Source organism: Plasmodium vivax, chromosome 9 (assembly GCF_000002415.2).
Source record: "Plasmodium vivax chromosome 9, whole genome shotgun sequence".
Classification (NCBI taxonomy): domain Eukaryota; phylum Apicomplexa; class Aconoidasida; order Haemosporida; family Plasmodiidae; genus Plasmodium; species Plasmodium vivax.
The window spans coordinates 339135-362346 of NC_009914.1; the positions used below are offsets into that span (position 1 = coordinate 339135).

The window sequence follows — 23212 nt, forward strand, 5'->3', positions numbered from 1 at the left end:
CTTTTTCGCCAAGTGCACCTCTGTGTGTGTGCTACTTTGGGGGTACCTACGTTGGTTAGGATACCCCAGTTGGAGGTTTCCTTCTGTAATAATATATATATATATATATATATTTTTTTTATTATTCTCTCACACTTACTCAAATTTTAAAACGTCGAACGGATGCGACATGTACGATTTGCAAAATGGGTATCCTTAAAAGCGCGCGCGCGTCCCTACACGGAAAGGTCACTCCTGCGTATGTACCATCGCGCGAGGGTATAGGCTGCTTCCTGCTTTGCGCTTTTGCTTGGCTCATAAATGGGCATAAAATTGTTTGAAGAAAGAAGGGAAAAAAAAAAATAAATAAATAGCCTACTTTGTGGGATATAACGAATGGAATGTGCTGAGAGGGGGGGAATAATTGACATTTATTTGGCCCTACTTCGCTTTGGCTTGCAATTTGCCAATTTGCCAGTTTGCCTTATTTTCTTCTCTTTCTCTCACTCTTTCTGTTCTCTTTTTTTTTTTTTTTTTGAAGATTCACCTCAGCGCCACCACAGCTTCCCACATCGATGCGAAAAAAAAAAATAAATTTGACACGCCAGCAAGAGACGGTGCTGTGACGCAAAGACTCCCCAGCGCTGAGTCATACATAACTACTTTCCCTGCTGCGAAAAAAAAAGAAAAAAAAAGGGCCTCACTTTGGGGAACTCCTCACACGTAAGATGGCGTTTTCCCCGTGGACTCTCTACCCCCTAAAGCACATTTCTTCTGCAAAATTTTTAAAAAATTTTTAACGCAAAATAGGGCACACTTTCTAAAACGTACAAGTGAAAGACAAAAAAAAAAAAAAAAAAAAAAAATATGAACGCGTGAAAAATTGTAACCTTTTATGTGTCTCTACAATAGGCAGTTTGACAAACTTAACCAAATGTGCACGGGAAGATGCATGCACAAAAAATGTGAAGAGGTAGACACTCCGGTAAATGGCTACATGTTTATGCGCATGTCCTTACACACATACGGTTTGGTTTATTCACATGGCCAGTGAGGTATGCTCACCCAAATGTACATAAACAGAGGCGGGCGAAACCCTCCCCCTTGTCGCTCAAACGGGGAAACAAAACGCGACATATTCACTGCACACGCATGCGTAGTTACTACCTAGCGTTGTGTGCACCGTTCTTTAATTTGCATAAGGCAGCACAATGAAGGGGCTGCTAAAGGGCTATTAAAAAAACAAACAAACGAACGAACAAACGAACATTTCGCCCTGCTCCCCACATGCGCATGCCGACAAAGAAAACGAAAAAAAGGGGCCCCCGTTTGAGTCGCCACTGCGGCCATCTCGCCAACCCAGAAGGGGGTCCCACAAATGAGAGGTGACCGCAACTGATAAGGCAGCACTTCCACCACCTCAACGGTTCAACCTTTCTGCTAAGTTCTTGTTCTTCTTGTGCTCTTCCTTTAGCTCGCCTATGCGCGTCTTCACCATTTCTTCCCTGTCCTCGGGCACGCACTTGAGTCGTTGGTAGCTGCGGGGGGGTGGAGAGAAGGAGAAAGGCGGTGCAAAGAAACTTCGATGATTATGCAGACGTGCCAATTTGGAACGACGCACATGTGTAGAAGCGTCTATCAGTGCACACGTACACCCATACACTTGTACACCTGTACACCTGCACACCCGTGGGCGAGCCCCACCTGACGTCCTGCGACAGCCGCTTGAGGAGCGCCTCGTAGTTCGCGCGCTCATCCGAGTCGTGCTTAACCCAATTGGACTTCTTCAAAAAATCTGCGAACATTTTTTTGGCCTCCTTAATTTTGTAACTTTTCCATTTTGAGAAAACCTTTTCCAAATGCACTGCTGGTAGGGACTTAAAAATTTTGCCACTCTTGTCGACCAGCCTCAGCACGTCATCCACAGAGTCGTTCATATGGTTGATTGGCAGTTCGTGCAGAATTTTTTCGAACGTATCTCTCTTCATATTTATGTAGTCTTTAATAAATTCTTTATACAAGTCAAATTTGTCTACATCTGTTAGGCGCACCTTTTTGTACCTCTCGTCTGTTAAGAGGTCGGGAGGAATTTGCAGGGCCTCTTCAAAGGAGTGGTACGTTTTGGCCGCAAACGGGTCATGCTTCAAAATGGTTTCATCTATAACGGGGTGTTTTATCTTCTCATGCAGGAGACTCACAAAAAGGTTCCTCTCGTCGGTAGTAGCACCGGGACGATGGGCTGACCGCACACCTGAGAGGGAGTCGGCATGCCGACTTTCGCCCCTCCGCTTGGCCAACAACTTCTGACTTACACTCTGAAAGATGTGCGTTTTTTTCTCAAAGGATAAAATGTCATACTTTCCACTTCGTAGTAAATTATTTTTTATTTTAAACCACTCCCCTGGACTTTCCCCCCTCAAGGAGTTAAGAAAAGCTTGTTCCAATTTTTCTTCCGTTTCTTTTTCCGTGTTTTTTTTTTTCTTTTGTAAAAATTCCCTTAACAGTTTGCTCCTTGTGGCACTCCAATTTTTTGTGCCACTCCCTTCGAATGCTTTTTCACCCCTCAAAATGGATATCGCGTCTGCCTCTTCAAAGGGGTACCCAATTTTACCTTCCACTTTACACAGCAAACTTTGGAAATTCTCTACCAACATTTTGAGCTCTCTTCTTCTGTCATGATCAATTTCTTTTACAAGTTTGGTGAAGCATTCCTTCCTCATTTCCTTTGGTACTCTCAGGTACCTTTCATCGTAGAGGAGGTGGGCCAAGACGTTTTCATATTTGCAAAACTGGTCCATGTTTTTTTCGATGAGAAGGTTTTTATAATCCTTGAGGATTTTTTCCAAGTTTTTTTCCTCTTGACTACTTTGCCCCCTTGCTCCGTTGGCTAAACCACTTGAGGTGGTACCCCCTGCGTCTGCGTCAGTTGCAGTCACTCCAAGGGGATAATACCCCCCTGTGGGGCTTCTCCCCACCGAGTTGCCAACTAGCTGATCGGTTTGCTTTTTATTCACCAGGATTTCTACCTCCTTGGGGCACTTCCACGTCTTTTCGCTCGTTTTTTTGTTAAAGTAGAATTTATACCCTTTGCTCGTTTCGATGATGAACCACCCCCTGCTGCCCTCCACGTATTCCCAGCTGTACGGCACGCCCACGTAGTACTCCTGCGCTTCCCTCGACAGGTGGTCGTACCTGCCGGGGTGGGGTGGCTCCGCGTCCAGGGAAGCTTCCTCCATCGACGCGGCTGCCTCCTCCACTGCGGTGGCTGCGGCTTCCTCCATTGGGGGGGCTGCCTCCCCCATTGGGGTGACTACCTCCTCCATGCTGCTCCCCCTTAACAGTTTCACCCTTTCGTGATCCTCCCTTTTTTCTTTTCTTTCGTGCAATATGTACGCTCGAAAGTTGCTGCTGGACTAACAAAATTGGCAGCCTCCCTAATGCGTAGCAGATACGGGGGAGAAGCGCCGAAGAGATGGACCGCTTGGTCTTCTACCCTCAGGTGACGAAAAATGAGATAGTCCCCATACTATGAGTGCGCCCCTCGGCCTGGGAATCCATTTCCGGGCTGTAAATTAAAGAGCGTATTCAGTACGCGGTAGCAAAATGACCCAAATTGTCAAAAGAGTGACGTGAGGAAACGTGCCAAGCGGCTCAAAAAAAAAAGTTGGAAGAAAAAATTTCACAAACTCGTACGGCGGTAAAAAAAAAAAAAAAAAAAAATACATGCTATCATTCGGCAGATATATTTTCCTTTTTTTTTTTTTTTTACTTCACCATTTAAACAAACAAAACTAGGAATGCCTATTTTTACTCGCTCATGGCATCACCATCACAGCTGCTTACCAATGAGGAGGAAAAAAAAGAGCGAAGGGGGGAGGGGGCTACTGTTCCGCACATTCGCGCCAAATGGGAAGATACGCGCGGACGGGTGGGGAGAAGGGGCCCTAAAAAATCTGGCCACAAAGGAGCAGCACAGGGAAGCAGCGCAAAGAAGTAGGCACATATATAGCTACGCAAATGAGACTACGCAAATAGGCGTGCACGTACGCATGTACAAATTGGCCCAGGCGCGCGTCCGCTTTCTGCGCTTCCGCTTTACGCGCTTCCCCTTTCCGCGCGTCACCCCCGGACGTACTTGTAGAGGACGTAAAAAAAGAGCAGGCTGAGAACAATGCCCACGAGCACGATGAGCAAGTTCTGCTTGTGCGCCTTGTTGATGGCATCCGTCAGGGAAGAAGACAAACCAACGTAGTTGTAAATGTCAATCACTTTCTTGCGAACGTTTTTCAAAAATTTGTTTTGCTTCCTAATCATTTCTAATGTACTCATTCCCTGGACGTGGAAGACGTTAAGGTTGTTTTCCACCTCCTTCAGGATTTCCCTCTCACTGTGCAGATAGCCGATGGCGGAGTCTGCGCCCAATTTCTTCTTCGCCTTCTTCCCGTCTCTGTGTGGACTGTTGCCCATCAAACCATCCCGTTCGTTATACCCATTACGGGCATTCCTTTCCGTGTTGCTCAAATTCGTTTTGTAAATTCCGTCCAATGTTTTGATATACGAATTGGCTTCATTCGTTAACGTTTCAATTCTTCTCTCCCATATAACGTTTTCGTCACTCATAATTGCCTGACCGTTCATATTATTTGTGCCAACAAAAGAGTAGGTATTCCTCAACGTTTCGACGTTCATAAAAAAGGAATTCGTGAGCGCGTTTATCTTATTTAGAGTCAAATTATTCTTCGCATTTGCGTTTATCTTCAAAGCGTCATTTCGTTGGTACACATCTGCGTAATTCCTCCCAGGGCTGATGTTGCCTTCGCCTTCGTTTGACACAATTAAATTGTAAGAGTAAAAAAGATTGTACGATTTTTCCAGCTCTTTCCTTATTTTTACTATTTTCCCGTAAATGTTGTTCAGACTATGTTCCGGCGACGCTGCGTTTTCTTCATTCCGGGGAGGCTCTCGATTAACCTGGTTGGTGGACCCGCGCGGGCCCCTCAGCTCGTCGTCGAACACGGCCTCGTACTTTGACTTCATGCTGTTCAATCTGCGTGTTCGTTTCGGAAAGGTCGTTCAAACAGGGTAAAAAAAACCCTTTTGCAAAAAAAAAAAAAAATAGCGTAACTCTATATAATGCCTACGTGGCTGCATCACAAAGGAGGGACATATTATTATACAGAGCATCCAGCGAAAGGCAAATGTATTTTTCTCTCCACCCCCCTTCCCAGTCAATTCACATCTTCACAATTGTCGAACGGCATTACTTCTTCATACAGGTGAAACGCCCAATTGGCATTTTCGTCAAGTGAAAAGGCAAACCGGTATGGCCACCGAGCAAAAAAAAGGGGGGTGGGGGAGAACGCGCCGTACGGCAAAGATGTTAAAGTGAAAAAAAAAAAAAAAAAAAAAAAAAAAAAAGAAAAACTGGCTCTTTCCTCAGAGCAAACTTCGCAGTAGAGAAGGAATTCCTCACGCATTGCGGATACTCGCAAATGCGAAATGGTTAAGCGGATGTACGTTTCGAGGGGAAAAATATATATATATATATATATATATATATAAAGTATAAAAAAGTAAAGCAAAACAAATAAGTAAAAAATAAATCCTTTGCGGGGGAAAATAAAAACACGAGCCACTTCCACGGTTAGGGAGCCCCCGTTCGGTAAGCGGGGACGCGAAACTAACCTTACGTGAACGACCCTATGCACAGTTAGCAGGTAGTACCATATTGCGCGCCCGCAGTATGTTGCTCTGGATGTATTGTTTTTAAGAGACCATTCAGAAGTTTTCCCCTTTGCGAAAGGGCGTGGACATGGCCGTGCAGGCGGGTAGACCCAAACAGGCCAATTTGCGAAAGGGGCAAAATTTCAGCCAAATGCAACTTCCCAGTAGGACAAAAAAAAAAGGACGACCATCGTGTACGCTGTATAATGAGTAGGGAAATTTCCAAAGGGGTTAACTTAACAGGGTTGCCATCGGGGGAAGGCGGATGGAGGCCTCTCCATTTGGGGGGGAACACAAACGCATGTGTAGTAGTAACTGGGATTCACCCCCTTCCCCCGTGTGTAAATGCAAATGGGGTGGGGAAAGCACATCGCATATGCATCCCCCCACTTCGCAGTACACTCCGCATTTAACTGCGACCCCACGCGGGTCACCAAATTTGCCCGTTGCCTTCAATGTTCAAATCGATGTTGAGAAAAATTTGGCGAAACATGTCGTAACTGATGTATAAATTCTCGACGTTTATGGAATGGAATTTATTTTTGTCCTTCCGCTTGTCAATATGATCACAAAAATAAATTTCATTTTTTAAATTCTTCTCAAAATAATTGTTATTGGTAAAGTAAAGGAACATGTAAAAAATATCGTCCACACTGACTTGGATTTTGAAATGATGGAGTGCCTTTCGTACCTTCTGTATGTTAATATAATTGTTCAAATTTTTATTATAATAAATAATTTCTTCCGTGTGATCTGTTTTCCGTAGGGTTTGTTTTTTTTCCATTTTTTGTTTCATTTCCACTTTGGCAAATTCTTCCTCACTCACTATGTCATCAATATGAATTATGTAATTCCAAATGTAGCTGATTTTTTCTTCTATGAGTGCCTTGATTTCCTCGTCGTTGTTCTTTTCGTAAATGGTCTTCACCTTTCCTCCCCTCCTCCGCAGCGACTTCTCCAGGTCTTGCACCTTGGAGGCGGTTTTGCGCCGCTTCATTGGGTTAGGCTAGTATGGCGGGGAGAAGCAGATTGGTGCACAGCACCGCGAAGTGATACGAGCTATGCTTGGCACCCCTCTGATGCAAATGTCACACAGTTAGGCGCTTCCCATTTGGCGTCTTCACCAACTTGCGATTTGTTCGTAAGGAAAAAAAAAAAAAAAAAAAATTGTCCTATGGGTGGCCTCCTTTATGTGCTATTCAAATTGGGTTGGATCTTCCCCTTGAGGAATATTCACGAAAAGGTCAAAGTTACGGTAAGTGGACCAAATGGGGTGACACTACTCCCCCCATTTCTCCATCCCAATTTATCGCCTTATAACAAAATCGGTGCTGGAGTACCCCTCGAGCGTCTTCTCATTCGTTATTAAACATTCGTCTATTCTGGACGATGGGCTACCGACATTTTTGAGGAAATTCTTAAACTGCTCGAGCGATTCTTTGCTGTCACTCTCTGCTTTTCCTACCACTGTGTTCCTGTCTGTGTTCCTGACGTGGCCCTTTATCTTTAGCTTGTCTGCTTCCAGTTTTGTGTACTTCCGGAAGAAAACTCCTGAACGGGGTGGCGTAAAAAGTGGAGATGGCGCCTCTGTGTGCTGATAAGGAAGCGGCACACAACTGCCATGTGTTTCTCGTCACCCTTAAATGGGCAAACGCACGATAGGAGTCCTTTCGCCTCCATTAAAATGCAGTTAAACGGATGGGCCCTCGTTACAGCGCAGCAAACGAGGGGGAAGGGGAAAAAAATAATAAATGAATAGCACAACAAAATGGAGTGCACACCGCTGCGTTAAAATCACGTGGGCCATCAACCCCTCTGGTCAGGCAAAAACCCTTCCACTCGAGGTCTCTTTTTTTTTTTTTTTTTTTTTCACCCCACAACTCCTCTCACGTACCTTGGACTTTTCCAAAAACTTCAAAATCGAAGGAGTGTATCATTTTAGTGGAGCTGCAGAAGTTTCTTAAAGGTTGACTTGCGCGGGGCGAACTTTTCGTCGGCGGGAATAAGAAGAGGGAGTGGACGACGGTCATCAGCCGCATGATATGCCACGCGGGAATGCCAAATGAGAAGTGCCACAAAAGGAGTTTCCCTCCTATGTCACACAAAGTTATCGCTTAACTTAACCCGCTTGCTATTTTGTTAAACCCGGCCATAAAATAACTCGCGTAGAAGGCAAACTCCACACTGCGCAATTTTTACTGTTCGTCATAGTGGAGGAAAAAAAAAAAAAAAAAAAAAAACTGCCACATGGGTTTCAAAACGTATTAAAATATTTGCCCTCTCGTAATTCTTCCTTACAATTTGGCAATTCTAACGGGGCGTATATTTATTAACCCGGGGAGGTTGTAAAAATAAGAAGCTGCAATTATAAGCGGGTGGAGGGCGCACACTGTGCGTATCCTTCCGCGTAAGACTGCGCAACAAATGTGGCAATGGTTCAGTTCACACGTGACATGGAACTAAAGGAGGAGAAACGCAACTCGCTTTTTTCGTGTCGCCCAAACTGATCACACACACGGTAAGTCAAACCAACGAACTGGAAGGGAAGATGTCAGGGGAGGTCCACTTGGCTGGCCAAACTGACCACTGACGGAGGGTAAACCCCATCGAATGGTGTTGCGTGTGGTTTGGAGATAGACCCTCCGTACGGCAGCCAACCTGTGCGAGAGCATCCATGTTTGAACGTTTCTTTCCTGAGTCATTTCTCATAAGTATGGTGCACTAGGATGGAGGCTCTGGTTTGCATTCCTCCGCGTTTTTTATTCCACACCATTTTTTGGGTAATCAACATGTGCAGGGAATTCCCCCCAACAGCTCTGCAACTGCTGTCGCTGCTGCTGTGCCGAATGGGGAACGGCACAACGGGGAGGGGGGGAAAAGAGAGAGATTTCGAACTGGCAATGGGGGAGGCAATTTATGACCAAGGGAGCCCTGGAAAACATACAATATGGGTTGCATAATGAAGACCGCGCAACGCAAATGAAGCGTTCCACCCCTGTTGGTCAGGCGTATGCAAAGGGACCCTCCCCGCCTTTTTCTGCACACTCACCGTAAGGAGGTTGAAGTGTAAAAGTGACACAATTTATATTACATTTTGAGTAAACATGTGTAGAAAAAACTGACTCGATTTGTTGGCCTCTTTTTTTTTTTTTTTTTCATTCACCACAATGTAAAGGGGGGAAATATATTTAAAACGGTTGCTCAGCATACCCCCTCCCGCACAACATATGCCTTATTTTCCATATGTACACGTCGCCAAACCTCCTGTACGCAACTTTACACACAACATCAAAACGCCGACGTTCGTGTGAGGATCCCAACTGAGAGGCTAATTTCCTTTTCCCCTTCGCTCTATAACGTTATTAAGCAAAAATTCACGACATCCAGTTTGATCTACCCCATTCAGGAGTTTCAAATTTGCGCAAAAAAAAAAAAAAAAAAAAAAAAAAAAAAAAGTACATCGCTAGGTCGGTTAAAGTCAGGTAACCTGTAGCGCTGCGTCCATTTGGGAATTCCCCGTGTGTAACGGTTGGTACATTTAAAAAAAAAAAAAAAAAATGACCAAAGGGGACAATCGAAATGTGAAGAAAGCATCTTTTTGTAAGCATCCTATGCGCACACGCCTACATGCCCAATTTTAAATTTCCAGCCGCGGGAAAAGAACACAAACTAGCTTTATCACTTGGTCTATTTTAACCATTCCTTTTTTGAAATTCCCCCACCTTTGTGCGCCTCCCGTCCGTCACAAAAGTGTGCAATTGTGAATTAGCAAATGGAAAAAAAAAGAAAAAAAAAAAAAAAAGCAAAAAAAAACATATACTTCTGCAAAAAAAGCATATACTTCTGCAAAAACAGCATATACTTCTGCACATGTGTGTGCATATAGGTAACTGTAAGCGCGAACACAGGTCGATAGCTAGACGTGCAGACGGGTCGCCCGCCAGGTGGACAGCAAAACGAACCACATAAGCCGGCACCTTTTCCTGCTGGTCTTCCCCCTCCCGTACATTCCACGTATATAAAGTGAACCCTAAACCCATTACGTTTTAAATAATGCTGTTCTCTATCTCGTGGCTCTCACCTCTCGCCATCCTGTCCTTCCTTTTTACAACCGTTTTGCAGTACTGCATCCTGTTTGCATTTTTATTTTACCTCTTATATTTTTTTTCCCTCATCATGTTATGACGTGGATTTAGCTACTCGGCTGCTTTCCGTTCGTGTAGCCTCTTTTTTCTCACCCGCTCGGCCATGCCACGTTGGCACGTTGGTACTCTACCCCTCGGTCACTCTCACCACTCCAAGCGTTGTAAAGTAACCTTTATTATACCACCCCTCCATACGTGCATACTGAGGAACCATAAAAAGTTAAACCCCTTATGCCGCCCACAAGAATTGACACTAGCATGCTGCTAGGGTGACTCTACACACGTCCCTTTTTTCTCAACATTTTTTATGTAACTTTTTTTTTTTTTTACAAAGCGGAAAACCCGTTAGTATCACCGAGTAGTAGTGAGTCTCCTCCTCTTTTGATTTCGCTTCACCAGGGGGAGGAAGAGCTAACCTGGAGAGGCATCAAACCTTTCGCTTTAAAAGAAAGCCCTTCGTTTAAGACGCTGCCTTTGCGCACTATGTTGAGCACCCCCCCACATACACGTGGACACACAGCATATGTTTGCATGAGCTACCCGGTGCAGCACCGCCCATACAGACGTACACTCAAATAGCCACACACCCATAGCTACATTTTTGCCCCCCCGGGTTCTTCCCCCTTTTGCGTGTCAACACTTTGCATCGTTTCCACCACGTAGAACTATGGTGAGCTCCTTCGAAGCAGCATGGTGTAGGCCCCCTTTTTTTTTTTTTTTTTTTTTTAAATGCCCATGTGTCTGCCACTTTAGTCAGATAGTAACCTACTAAGCGGAAGTAAAATTACGCTGTTTTTCCCACCATAAGGTAGGCGCTTTTAAGCCAAAGAGCTTCTTTTCTACGCCCGTTCGTAACTTCCAAACGGTTTGCTGCTCCCCAGTAGATGCAGACACAGGGGTAGGCTTCCTCATCGACGATTGGCAACTAGGCAATTGAGACAGCTTTAAGAGGAGTCCCCGCCCTGTGGAAGGAAGCAAGAAGTGGAGGTTTTCCAAAATAGCTACGAAAAACGAACCTACGTGCGAGCACATCAAAGGAGTACCCCCTCCCCGATATGCCCCCATTATAAGAGCGATAAAGTACACAATTTTTTAACTTTGAAAAAAAAAAAAAAAAAAATGTCTGATGGTGCCCCTAACAAGACTAGCATCCAAATAAATGACGGGAGCGAATCGGTGCCTCCCAACGAGCGAGACAGGGTAATCAGAACGAACTCGATTGGCAAAACGGTGGAACATGAGGACCCCCAAGAAGAATCACCACCGTATGGACGATGCTACAGCGATGTGAGCGGCTATTTATCCCCCGAGTCGTTTTCCCGCTTCGGGAGTGTAAGCGGCACAAATGAGAATCTCTACTGGAGCGGCAAAAGTGACAACGATGTGGATGAGGCCACCGACGGGGGGGGCACTTCCCCGGGTGTGACCCCTGCGGGTGGGACTCCTGCCGATGTGACCCCTGCGGGTGGGACCCCTGCCGATGTGACCTCTGCTGATGGCTCTTCCGCCGACGCCTCTTCCGCTGACGCCTCTTTTGCCAATGGTGCTTCTTCCGACGCCTCTTCCGCTGACGCCCGTCGAGGGGCCCACCCGAGTGGCAATGACGCGGAGAACCTTCCCAGCCAGCAGGGCGGCGAGAACCTAAAAACGCACAGCCTTGGCCTGGGACTCCGAAACAGCAATAAAAAGAGCCTCCCCAAAAAGGAGATGAAAAACGTCATGGGCTATAACTACTTCACACTAAGACAGCAACTGATGAAAGCAGACGACTCGAAGATTTTAAAAAACATCCCCCTGAGCATATTTGTGGGGACGTGGAATTGCGAGTATTTTGACTTCTCCAAAGAATGCCATAATGAAAAGAAAATGTTCACTTCTAATTACCTTAGTGAAAACTGCAACGAGGACATGTATTCTTTAAGGGAAAGCGATCGGTACTCGGTTAGGTCTATGACGCCCTTTTTGTCTGTTAAGGCGCTGGGGAATTGCAAGAATGTGGGGGGTTCCTCTACCGTGCAGTCTTCCCCAAATGGTGATAGCAGGAGTGCAAACTGCTCCTATGAGGGAATCTTCGATGGACAGCTACGAACTCCGCAGGAAGGGGCAGAAGAAAGTGTAAGCAGCCCCCCACCCATTGGAGTCATCCCATGTGATGATATCGAAGCGGGGAAAGTATCACCCAGTAGCCTCAAAGGGGTAGACAAAATACGACCCACAGGAGGAGACGATTCATCAAGCGAAATGGACAATTGGGAAAAAGGCAAAACCTTTTGTAAAGGCGCAAAAAAACCCAGCGAGGGTAACAACAAACTGCGCGCATCCCTCCGAGATGGAGGCATCCCAAATGAAAGAATAAAATTTAAGAGTCAGCTCACACACGGAATAGCTAATAGAATCACGTGGGTTAAACGATTATCACGGCATAACATTCGTAAGGAAGACTCCCCCTCCAATGAGAGCAACCCTTATTGTATATCCCCTAATCGAAAAAAGGCAGTTAACAAAACGCCAACGATGGGGGTCCCGAAGAGGGTGCCAGGGGGAGATCCCGCAAAAGCTCAAACGGATAAGCCAAGAAGGACACAGATAGATAGACCGAGACGCGCCCAAATAGAAAAGCTAAGACGAGTGGACCTAAACGAAAGAGAAAAAAGCAACTATCACTTTTCCGAACTAAGGGAAAACTATTCTAATAGGAGGCCATCCAAATTGAGAGAGAAACAAATATTCTCTACTTGGATTCAACCCCACTACGACATCTACATCATTTGTCTACAGGAGTCCATCTCTGATAACATCATCGAGTGTTTGTCTCGCCATTTGAAGGAGATAAATCAAGAGACCTACAAATTTTTACCGCTAGACGATTGCAAACTGTCTGGGTATGGGGATGGGGCGTTTCTTCAAATGAAGTCTACCACTATAGCTGCCTGGGTGAGGGCGTCAAAATTGTATCCAAATGGACCCGTAAAATTATGCGCCTCTAAATCTATAGCCTTTAACAAAATAAATAATAGCAAAGGGTGCGTATCTATCCTGTTTAACATTTTTAATCAATTCATCTTATTCATCGGTTGCCACATGCCAGCGAAGGACCAGGAGATAAGACAGAAATCGAGAGAGTTCATTCTTACCAAGCTGAGTGAATTCTTCAGTAACAGAATTACCTCCAATTTTAAAGAAGTCTTTCATCATGTCATTTGGATGGGAGATTTCAACTTTAGGGTTCAGGGGATACACCTTGACGAAGCTGTACATTGCTTGCAGACTAACAATTTGAAGGAGCTCCTAAAATATGATGAGGGGAACTCTGCCTACTCGTATGATCTATCCATAAGCTTTCAGGAACTCCCCATCTGCTTTCTCCCCACTTATAAGAAGAACGGCAACCGCCCAGTCATCAACCGGGACGATGCCAACTGGGTGCAGAAGGAGTACAAGCTCGTCCACAACATCAAGTGGTACAAGGGCGGCCGCCAGGAGTCCCGCATCCCCTCGGTGAGTCTTCCGGCGTGGGCGCGAAGCGAGTGTAGGTTCGTCCACACTTCTAGACAATCGGCACGTACACTCCCCTATCACTTCGCACTTCTCACCCCCCTGCAGTGGACGGACCGCATCTTCAAATGGTCGTGCGAGAAAACGAGGAGCTGCCTCATCTTCGTGCCCAACTCCTACCTTTCGCCCCTACCGGAGGAGCAAAGTAATGCCCCGATTGGCGGCGCATCTCTCTGCCGCCATCGCTTTTATTAAAGGCTACCCTTTAGCCTATATAAAAGCCAAACTGCCACCGCGCTGCTTAACCCCCCTTTTCGATTCCCCTCCTCTGAAGGCATCCTCATGGCCAGCGACCACAGCCCCGTGTCCTGCTGCTTCCAAATGTACATGATGAAGAACGAAAGGGAAATCCCCTTGACCAAGGTCACGCTTGCCAAGTCGATTGAGGGTTCTCCCGCCGAGTATTCGTAAAGGGGCGTTGGCCAGTGTCGCCATGTGCCTCACATAGTTTTAGCGCCCATCTGCTTTCCCCCCGTTAGGCAACCCCCGCGGGGTTAATCTAGTGGGGGGGATAAACCGCCCCGTTTGATGCTTTAAGCCAGCTGAGAGCTCGCTCCCTCGGTCAGGTCACTTCTCCCAATGAGTAGACACAAATTCGTTGCTTCCATGCTCGCGGGGATTAGCAGCGCGAAGGGGGGATAAAGGAAAGAGGCATACGAATGGGATGAGGCGTAAAAACGAAAAGAGCTGTTTCGCTTCCCCCCGCTTGTCCCTTTTACGACACAAATTTAACGAAAAATTAAAACTGCTGAATGGCGCGTCCCACGCGGGTGAATTAAAAAAAAAAAAAAAAAAACACTCGCACATACACGCGCACATACACATGTGTACATACACACGTATATACGCCCGTACACACACACGTACCTACGTGTGCGCCGCGCACCCACACGAATTTACAAACCGGCGCAAGTGAAATTTTAAAGCTGGGGACAGACGGTGGCTGCAATGCTGCGTACCCGCCACGACCTCAGAACACCCGGTCTTGGGTATTCATCATCGTCACGTATATGGTCTCCGGGGAACAGAAAAAAAACAGGTGGATGCAGGTCTGGCTGCACATCTCCTGCGAGGGTTTGTCAAAGTGGATGAAGCCGCAGTACTCTCCCCAGAAGGACACAACGTAGCAAAGCTTGCGTCTCTCTCTCGCTTTCCTGTTAACCAGTTGGCCAATCAGGAAGTTGCAAGTATCCCGAATGCAGCTACTGCTAATTATGCCATTGGTAAGAATTATTTTTTGTACTTGGTAAAAATCCCTTTCCTTTTTAATAAGCATATGTGCGTTTTTCTTGTGATCTATTTTTACATCCAGGAGGATCCTCCCTATGTACTCCACTAGGTAGTTCGCAATTTCGTCCTGCCTGGCCTTTGCATGAGCGACAGCGTCGATGGTGTTCCCCTGTGCAGTCCCGTTTGCGATCCCCTGTGCAATCCCGTTTGTAATCCCGCTTGCTGCGTCCTCCTCCGACGAGCAGCTCATAAAATCGTACAGACGCTCCCTTTGAAGGACACTCTCGTTGGTCATATAATAGAGGTTCCTATGGCATTTTATAAATTTCAGCACTTTGTCGATTTTTCGCAGTTTGGCCTCTTTTGCAGCGGCGTGGTCATTTTTTTGGGCGTTCCTTTTCCCTCGCCGCTTCTCACTTGGCGTTTTGTTTCCCCCCTTTTCGATTACTCTTTGGGTGGGACTCTGCGCCTCCCCCTCCCGAGTATACTCTCCGCCGTTCGCAAATTTCTCCTCCTTGAGGTGATCCCCCTTTAAGTACTTTTTGAGTATCCCTCCATCTGTGGAGCTGTTTAATGTGCTTCCACCCGTTTGCCCCTTTTGCTCTGCACCATTGGCTGCCCCGCAGCTTACGCTGAGCATGACTGATAAATCCACATCGCTGCTTCCCCCCGAGTCGTAGTTAACGTAAAACGTTTTATCATGCAGTGCGTACGTTTTTTTCTTTTTGCTGGCTTTGCCTCTCGCTAGCAGGTCGTGCAGGTCCACCACGCCGTCCGGGTTAAGGGGCATACTCTGCTGAGCGTCGTTCTGTTGAGCGTTATTGTGCTGCTCCCCATTATGCTGCTCCCCACGCCTATTGTCCCCTTCTTCTGTGACTTGCCCATCCCGGGGGGGGCCGGAAAGGAACTCCCTCTCTATGTAGCCCGCATCGAGCTCGTAGGCGGGTTGCGCCCCCCGGGGCTTCTCCCTCGTCTGTATATCCAAGTAATTGAATTGGTTTGCCATTCCTACGGGATTTTTCCCCCCGATTTGTCGCCACTCATTGTGCGTTACATTGTTGGGACTGACCACCACGTCGAGCCCCGAGTCAGCCCCCACATACATGCTGTACATGTTAGCCAAGCTATCCACAGGTGCCCCCTTCTCGTTTACAGACGAGTTAGAAAAAATGCTGCTGTAAATATCTGCCACGCTGTTCATACTAAACGCATTAGCTAAATTGTCCATTTCGTTGTTGCGGACGTTATATTGCTGATTAGGTGAGAGAAAAGGGGAGGGATGTGGGCCTTCCCCCTTTGCACTTTTCGAAGCTGAGTTCTTCCCACTCGCATCGTAAAAGCATTCATGCCATTGAACGGGGAGTGCAAAAACTTCGGCGTCCTTCGATCCGTTAAGGGTTAAAACCTTTTTTAATTTTTTACTAAATTTTTGGGGGTCCGTTCCGTGGTTGTATATCCCGATCAAGTCCACTGGGTATGTGTACATGTCTGTGAAAAACTGGCGATATTTCTCCCTCAATTTGGAGTCTCCACTTTGGGGTTCGCCTCCAAGAAGAGGGCCGTTCGTCGCATCCCCGTTGGGGGCTTTCCCATTCTCAGCCTTACCGCTGGCTGCCTCCCCCCCGCTGCAAACATCCAGCAGCACCACGTTGCTCATTTTGAATCTATCCCTGAGCACATTCCTATGCGAAGTGAGCCTCAGCTTGGTCAAATCGTTAACGCACAGGTAGACGCGGCTGCCACTCATGTATATTTTGTTGTCATATTTACTGTTAAGGGAGATGACCCTTGGCTGGTGCTCCCTAACAATATCATTCGCATATTCACTTGAAAAAAAACTTGATAGAAAAACATTTTTTAAAAAGAAGCACATTTCATTTCTCCACACAGATTGGTCCATGTACTCGCAGTTTATAACTTCCTCCGCATCATCCGCAAAATTGGTCACTACTACTTGGGTGTTTACCACGTGGCTGTTTAGCAGCCTCTCCAATTTATGAAGTCGTTTCTGTTTGCTTAAAAAGTGAAGATAATCTATTTGCTGTCCATTTTCCGTGGTGACTTTTTTCACATCGGCTACGTGTACCTTTTCCACGATGGTGTAGATGAGACCGTTGTTGTTGATCCCCTTTTCATTGCCATTGAAAAACATTTTGGATTCCCTCAACAGGGAGGTACTTTTCCCGCCGGGGTGTTCCCAACGGGAGGGGGGGTAAAGGCTTATGCGGCTACGATAAACTTGCGCATCGGGCTGTCTCAACACAGTTGCGTTTTGGCCGTCACGTTTGCTTCACCGTAGAAGGGGGTACATACATTTCGAGAGTATGGAAGTTGTGAAAAAAAAAAGGCTTATCACAAGGGAGTTAAAACTATTGAATGGGCGCGTTTAGGGGGAGATACGGTTCGCCCCCTTTTGCGGCATCTTTGAACAGCCAAATTGGAGCTCCTCCCTGTTGGGCGTTTATCTGCGCGTAAGAAATGTACACTCGTTGCCCTGTTTGGTGTTTTTTTTGGCCACGTTTACGTTTTTTTTTTCTCTCTGTTTTTCGTTTCGCTTCCCCCTGTTTGTCGTTTTTTTTCAAGCTGCGGCGCCGCCCAAAAGCCCGCAACGCATGCATTCGACCGCGCTCACCGCATGTACGCGGCACTTCACCCAGTTGCGGCGATTGCGCGAGGGAACTCACACAAGCGCATGTATGTACATAAGCGTATGAAATCACATATGCGTAAGTATACTTATGTGCATACTGACTGTGCGGGCTCCTGCGTGAAGACTATCCCTCTTCTTTTACGCGTTAGCGAATTTTCCGCTCGTTTAATTTTCCCCAACCAGGTTAACCCCCCTCTTCTGTCACGTCTCTCTGCCCACCACACCATGTGTTCGCAACAATTTGACACACATGGAATAGCAGCACGCAGCAGTTTCAATGTGCCGCTTTATTTTTCTCTCCCTCTCTTTCTCTCTCTCCTGCTCTTCTTCACATATAAATTGAACGGGGCCGCCTCCCCCCACAGTTTCCCCCTCCCAAGCAGAAACCTGAAATGAACGTAAAAACATCAGAAGATGTTTTCAATTTTGCGAAAGACTGTTTAAAAATAAAAGAAGAAATAGATAATAGGGAGAAGCAGCTCCCCAAAAAGGAAAAAAAAAAAAACACTTCTCAATGGAAGGGCAATTCATCCAAGTACAACTCGGATTATTCAAAATTTGAAAGCTGCCTTAAAGAAATCGAGGAAAATGACCAGCTGGAAGAGCAGCAGCAGGAGCAGCGGCGGAAGCAGAAGAACGAAGCGCAGGAAAACAAGCAGCACTTCCTAAGTAGTAGGAACCCTTGCACCCACGATCACTCCAAGGAAAGACAACTGTATGAGAAAGAATCAAAGGAAAAAATAAAAGCTTCGAACGCTTTTAATGAAGAAGGGAAGAAAGCGTTTTACGAAAAAAATTACAAACTCGCTTGCGTTTACTTTCGGAAGGGGCTGATACAGTTGGATTATTCCTTCCCCGACTCAGAGCAAGAGCAGCAGGAACAGAGCAGGCTCGAAATTAACTTGCATTTGAACCTGGCCATAACGAAGTTTCACATGTCCAGCTACCACGAGTGCATCAGTGAGTGCTCCACGGTATGTACAGAGTGTGTTTTGGGGCGGTTTGTAGCGTTTATGAAGCGTTTACCAATCGTTTACGAATCGTTTATGAATCATTTTGGGAGAGTTTTCCCCCCGTTGACACCACTTTATTGCGCCGCTCCCCCCATTTGAGCGCTTCCCCTTTTACCGCCACCCCGCAGGTCCTCAGCCTAGACAAGAACAACGCCAAGGCGCACTACCGAAAGGGACATGCCTACATGAGCCTGGACTTGTATAGCGAAGCGAAGGAGGAATTCCTAAAGGCGCTCGAAATGAACCCCACAGACAATGACGTGAAGAGGTCCCTACTGACTTTGAAGAACAAAATGGTCAGCTATACCAAGAGGGAGAAATTAGTGTGCTCGAAGTTTTTTCCCTCCAGTGGAAAAGAAAAGGAAAACTTGGCGATGGGGAAAAAGGGACCCAACAACTACGCAACGGGCCAACCAAATGATGATGACAACATAGGACATACTGACGCAGGTAGGGGCATACCTACAGTGACCGCACAGAATGATAGAACAAAAAACGTTGAGGAGGAAAGCGGCACTACTAGTAAACTGACAGCAAACTGGGGGGAAGAAAACCCTTGCGGTTTGGCCCACAAAAGGAAGGAATACTTCCCTTCTTTTGCATCAAATGGGTCGAATTTTTTTAAACACTCTTCTCCAATTTTCTTATTAAACAACATATTTTTATGCCTCCTGGTTTGTTTTTTTGTTTTTCTTTTTTTACTATTCCTTTTTATGTTTATCTTCACTTCGTGTAAATTTTTTTCCACTTTTTTCTTCACCACTTTGTCAATTGTAGCCCTCTCGTATTACGTATTTGTGTATGTTCACAACGCAGCGAAGAATTAACGCCTTTTTTTATGCGCACGTGGTTTCTGTCCTGACAGTTTAAGAGTGGGACGGCGGAGGAGTTACCTTTTTCGAACCTTCCCATAGCGTTGATCTACCCAGGTGTGCCCAGGTACACACATTTGTGAAGGGCCCTACGTGTTGCTTCTTCCGTTTTGATGGGCCATTTCACTGCGGTGGGAAAAATCGCGCGTCATATATATGACACTTTACATGCTCAGTGTACACCTGGTTGGGCGAAGAATTCCCGTTCCTCCACAATTTGGAGAGAAAAAAAATGGGGAAAGGAACATGCAACTGTTTTTGCAGAGGCAAAGGTGCACATACCGTTAGGCTTTTGCCTCTTCGCAGTGCTTTAAGGGGAAACCTTTGCATGTGATGAAACTTTAAGGCCATCTTGGATACTCTTACACGATTTAAAAAAAAAAAAAAAAAAAAAAAAACCTGTGCTCACATTTAACACTCATCGATGATGCGTAATAATATGCCCATTTACCTCCCCATTCCGAAACAACAAAGTGCCATTCGCACTTGAACAATCCGTGCCTCCCAAAATGTGCCACTATGAAACACACGCAATTGAAACGGAAAGAGGGTCGATAAACGTGTACTTTGAAAAGCAAAGCAAATTGTATTGCTTGCTCCACACTGCGAACAATATTTTACAGGCACATGTATACTCCCCCGACGATTTTAAAGACGCCGAAAGTATGCTGGAGTATGCCGCTGTTGGGGATACCACGTTAAGCGGTGACCAGGGAGATACTACAGGGAGGAGCCACACTGATGAGATTAGCAAAAAGGGTTGCACCGCCGAAGATGGCAACCGTGGTAATAGGCAACCCCCCCATGTCAGAGCGAAGGAAGCGCTAAACTGCAATAACGTCCTCACGTACATCAAAAGAGGCGTCCACTATTTTGGAAATTTCAACATCAACATTTTGTACTTGTTCATGAACAAGCACAATATTGAGCTGCACTGGGTTGATAACAAGGAGATATTTCGCAAAATAAATGACAGCAGAGGAAGTGCCTGTTCCCCACTCTTCGATGACAGCCAGTTAAATGACAAAAAGCTAATCGCATTCGTGGTGAACATCGTTCGGGTGAACCTTTTCGATTTCTACCACCACCGGCATTTTTACGCCATAAGGAAAATCTCAGGTGTTCCTCTCTTTCAGAATTGGAGGAGTGCTGTGTGTGGCGTTGCACGTTACGTGCAAATGTGTATCTATCCACATGAATACGCACATATCTGTTCCTCCGGATTTAATACTATCTTTTGGCACAGTTACATTTTTGCTCCCCCCTCCCCATTTCACCCCACAACAGGGATGTGGTTCCAGCTGGATTCCTCGCTGAGTAAACCCGTTTTGCTACCCACAAATGAAGACGTACGCAATATGAGGGAGCGAACTGGCATGCCGACAAATGCCTCCACCCGTCGCAGTTGCGCGTGGTAGATACAGTGGAAAATGCTCGCGAGCTGCATAATTCGTAGGCCCATAAGCACCTCTGCACTGTGGCAAGCCTTCAACGCGTTCCCCTCTCTTTACAATTAAATTTATGCACACGAGGGGATCACAACAACAGTGCTTATGCTAACGAGGGGATCACAACTATGTTTGTGCACACAAATGGGCAACCGTTTAGAGAAAAGGCAGGGCTACGCATAAGCTCCCTTTTGTCTTATTTTCCTCAAAATCGAAGTGACTTTGTTAGCTGCTCAATCTGCGCACATGGTTATATGTTATTGCTTACGCCGCTTTATATGTGCACAACTTTGTTTGCGTCCCTTGGCGCTTTTCTTCAACTCGCCATTTGTGCCGCGTTACTCTGTCACGCTTTTTTCCAGCAACTGCAAAAAAAAAAAAATGTTTGTGCATACCCGCGTATATGAAACTATCGACCCACACCTGTGCACATATATCCATTTGCTCCTTTCCACTTCCCCCCCCTTTTTTTTTTTTCCTTTTTTTTCAGTTAAACAATCACTTAATGAACATAGTAAAGGATAACAAATTTCACAAATCTGATAATTACATCATACAAGTTTTTAAGAGGGAGAAGAATCATCCCAAATAATTTGGCCATAAACACTGTGCATGCATGAAACAGCTTTTTTTTAAAAAAAAATGACCCCAAAAAAAAAAAAAAAAAAAAATTACACTTAAAATGAAAAAAAAAAAAAAAACAAATAATGAAAAATCATCGCTAGTAACTTCGAAACGAATTTATAATTTCCAAATTTTTCTGTTTTTTTATTTCTTCCCTTTTTGTTTAAGTGTTCATTTTATATGCATCCTTTTTGCCATTTCGCCGTAAGTACATCATTTTTGTTGCGCGAGCAGTACATATTACAATACGTAACGTTAAGATAGTAGTAACCATACCTCCTTTCATCCAAACTGAGGAGTAAATAGCAAAAGGAAAACGCCAACCGGTAGTCTGATGTTTTGTAAATTGAAGAAATTCCCAAAATGAGCGACAAATCCAGGAGAAGTAACTTAAACGATGAGTGCCCGCTCCGCGTACCGCATCGCATGCATAATAATTTTCCCCTTTAAAAAATCGCACAAATGGGGTCACATATATATATTATAAGCATGTGCCGCTTTATTTCCCCGCCGTCCCACGCCCTTTCTTTTAGCCTTTCTTTTTGGAATCACTGCTGTGCTAATATTTTGCTCATTCGCTACAGTACAGTCTCAAAGATATATGTGGTACAACACACATTTTGAGCATTAACCGAAAGGGGGAAAAAGCAGAAAAGCCTCGCAATTTTTTTTTTCCCCCCCCACTCTGTAATTTTATAAATAGCTCTCTACATGTGTACTTTTTTTTTTTTTTTTTTTACCTCTCACTCAGGATATTCGCAAGCATTTGTGCATCCATGCTGCTAATAATCGACTTGATGTTTTTTGGCGTCGATAAATTTAACTACGATCCATTTTACTCGTAATGACATAAAACGACTGCGTGTACATTCGCACATCAGCGTTGGAGAGGGAGAAGGGGTGATAAAATGCGCCACATGAGAGTGTACCCATGTGTACGTGACCGAAATGCGTACAAGCGACTTCCGCTCATGTGGTCACCCAAAATGGGGATTTAAAAAAAAGGAAAAAAATACAAATTGAGAGAGAACGCACCCCGTTTGAGTAGCAAAGAAACGCACATGTCTCACAATAGGGAGAGGCACAATGTGTAGAATGGGGGTGAAGTATAATCTTACACGTTTCCCCCCTTATTTGTAAAAGAACACCAAATTGCACTCACTCACACGATGCGTACGTTACTATTTCCTTCTTTTTAGCAACTGGGAGAAAAAGCATTTGTGAGACGGACATACGCAGCTGGCTGTAGCTGGCGTGCGACGCGCGGTGGAACCACGCCCCTGTACGCGAAATGAACACCATTTGCAGTAAATTGTAAAAACATATGGCATACAGTGCCATATACTATATGATACAGCACAGCACATTGCAGCATAGCGTGTGGTACTCCTATGTTGTACGCTTTCCCTTTTTTAAGTTTTATTTTTAATTCATTTCTTGTAGCCTTTTTTTTTTTTTTTTTTTCCTCCGCGGAATGTTTTTTTTTATGTCGCTGCTTTAACGAAAACAGTTTTCTCTTAATGCTTTGATAATGCTAAAAAGAATGAATGTCGGAATGTCGTGTGGTTGAACACACATAAAGAGTGAAACGTGCGAAACGTCGAAGCGACTTGAAGCGCAGCAAAGAATATCATTTTGTGATCCTTTGCCACTTATGGCGAACGGAGATGCGGTTGAATAAAACTTTACGCAAAGCTGCCTCGCGCAACTGACGAAATCGCTCAGTTTGAACGTTTCATGTTTCCTTGTTTTTCCCTGCACTCCCCCCAAAGGGGTAACCTCTTTAAAGCAAACGCAATCGCAGACGTAACTGCAGACGTAACTGCAAACGCAACTGCAAATGTGAGCAAAGACCCCACCGTGGCGTCATTTATGTCGCGAAGTAGACTGCGCAAAGGGCAGCATTCTCCCGTTTAGTGACCAACCTGCGTTGTCACCACTTCGCATAATGTCTTACGTGAAATGCGAGGGA

The 23212-nt window shown here is 45.5% G+C and overlaps 9 protein-coding genes across 9 annotated transcripts, besides 14 other annotated features; 4 read left to right on the top strand and 5 right to left on the bottom strand.

The window, feature by feature from the left end:
* Positions 1-836: 836 nt before the first annotated feature.
* Positions 837-878: a microsatellite.
* Positions 879-1399: 521 nt separating this feature from the next.
* Positions 1400-3302, bottom strand: PVX_091210 (hypothetical protein, conserved; the record flags this gene model as incomplete). The annotated part of the gene is made up of 2 exons (XM_001615183.1): positions 1400-1517; positions 1684-3302. 2 exons carry the CDS (start codon positions 3300-3302, stop codon positions 1400-1402), a joined length of 1737 nt encoding a protein of 578 aa, XP_001615233.1.
* Positions 2725-2750: a microsatellite.
* Positions 3182-3205: a microsatellite.
* Positions 3303-4098: 796 nt separating the features above from the next.
* On the bottom strand, positions 4099-5016 carry PVX_091215 (hypothetical protein, conserved; the record flags this gene model as incomplete). Its single annotated transcript, XM_001615184.1, has 1 exon — positions 4099-5016. One exon carries the CDS (start codon positions 5014-5016, stop codon positions 4099-4101), a length of 918 nt encoding a protein of 305 aa, XP_001615234.1.
* A 447-nt stretch (positions 5017-5463) lies between these two features.
* Positions 5464-5508: a repeat region.
* Positions 5509-5948: 440 nt separating this feature from the next.
* Positions 5949-5972: a microsatellite.
* A 73-nt stretch (positions 5973-6045) lies between these two features.
* Positions 6046-6070: a microsatellite.
* A 63-nt stretch (positions 6071-6133) lies between these two features.
* On the bottom strand, positions 6134-6700 carry PVX_091220 (hypothetical protein, conserved; the record flags this gene model as incomplete). The annotated part of the gene is made up of 1 exon (XM_001615185.1): positions 6134-6700. The coding sequence occupies one exon, from the start codon at positions 6698-6700 to the stop codon at positions 6134-6136; it is 567 nt and encodes a 188-aa protein (XP_001615235.1).
* Positions 6635-6661: a microsatellite.
* An 11-nt stretch (positions 6701-6711) lies between the features above and the next one.
* Positions 6712-6746: a microsatellite.
* A 56-nt stretch (positions 6747-6802) lies between these two features.
* PVX_091225 (acylphosphatase, putative) lies at positions 6803-7829 on the bottom strand. Its single transcript, XM_001615186.1, has 2 exons — positions 7598-7829; positions 6803-7254 (listed from the first exon to the last, which is right to left on the bottom strand). Exons 1-2 carry the CDS (start codon positions 7740-7742, stop codon positions 7010-7012), a joined length of 390 nt encoding a protein of 129 aa, XP_001615236.1. The 5' UTR covers positions 7743-7829; the 3' UTR covers positions 6803-7009.
* Positions 7830-9443: 1614 nt separating this feature from the next.
* Positions 9444-9475: a microsatellite.
* Positions 9476-10967: 1492 nt separating this feature from the next.
* Positions 10968-13814, top strand: PVX_091230 (endonuclease/exonuclease/phosphatase domain containing protein; the record flags this gene model as incomplete). The annotated part of the gene is made up of 3 exons (XM_001615187.1): positions 10968-13346; positions 13452-13548; positions 13678-13814. The coding sequence occupies 3 exons, from the start codon at positions 10968-10970 to the stop codon at positions 13812-13814; spliced, it is 2613 nt and encodes an 870-aa protein (XP_001615237.1).
* Positions 13815-14120: 306 nt separating this feature from the next.
* PVX_091235 (hypothetical protein, conserved) lies at positions 14121-16785 on the bottom strand (the record flags this gene model as incomplete). The annotated part of the gene is made up of 1 exon (XM_001615188.1): positions 14121-16785. One exon carries the CDS (start codon positions 16783-16785, stop codon positions 14374-14376), a length of 2412 nt encoding a protein of 803 aa, XP_001615238.1. The 3' UTR covers positions 14121-14373.
* Positions 16377-16396: a microsatellite.
* Positions 16786-17422: 637 nt separating the features above from the next.
* Positions 17423-17471: a microsatellite.
* Positions 17472-17675: 204 nt separating this feature from the next.
* Positions 17676-18819, top strand: PVX_091240 (hypothetical protein, conserved; the record flags this gene model as incomplete). Its single annotated transcript, XM_001615189.1, has 3 exons — positions 17676-18257; positions 18425-18746; positions 18800-18819. 3 exons carry the CDS (start codon positions 17676-17678, stop codon positions 18817-18819), a joined length of 924 nt encoding a protein of 307 aa, XP_001615239.1.
* Positions 18820-19168: 349 nt separating this feature from the next.
* Positions 19169-19190: a microsatellite.
* Positions 19191-19533: 343 nt separating this feature from the next.
* PVX_091245 (hypothetical protein, conserved) lies at positions 19534-21244 on the top strand. Its single transcript, XM_001615190.1, has 3 exons — positions 19534-20287; positions 20456-20517; positions 21107-21244. Exons 1-3 carry the CDS (start codon positions 19678-19680, stop codon positions 21206-21208), a joined length of 774 nt encoding a protein of 257 aa, XP_001615240.1. The 5' UTR covers positions 19534-19677; the 3' UTR covers positions 21209-21244.
* Positions 19829-19855: a microsatellite.
* Positions 21245-21461: 217 nt separating the features above from the next.
* On the top strand, positions 21462-22795 carry PVX_091250 (hypothetical protein, conserved). Its single transcript, XM_001615191.1, has 4 exons — positions 21462-21625; positions 21774-21846; positions 21992-22081; positions 22440-22795. The coding sequence occupies exons 1-4, from the start codon at positions 21604-21606 to the stop codon at positions 22462-22464; spliced, it is 210 nt and encodes a 69-aa protein (XP_001615241.1). The 5' UTR covers positions 21462-21603; the 3' UTR covers positions 22465-22795.
* Positions 22577-22631: a microsatellite.
* Positions 22796-23212: the final 417 nt, after the last annotated feature.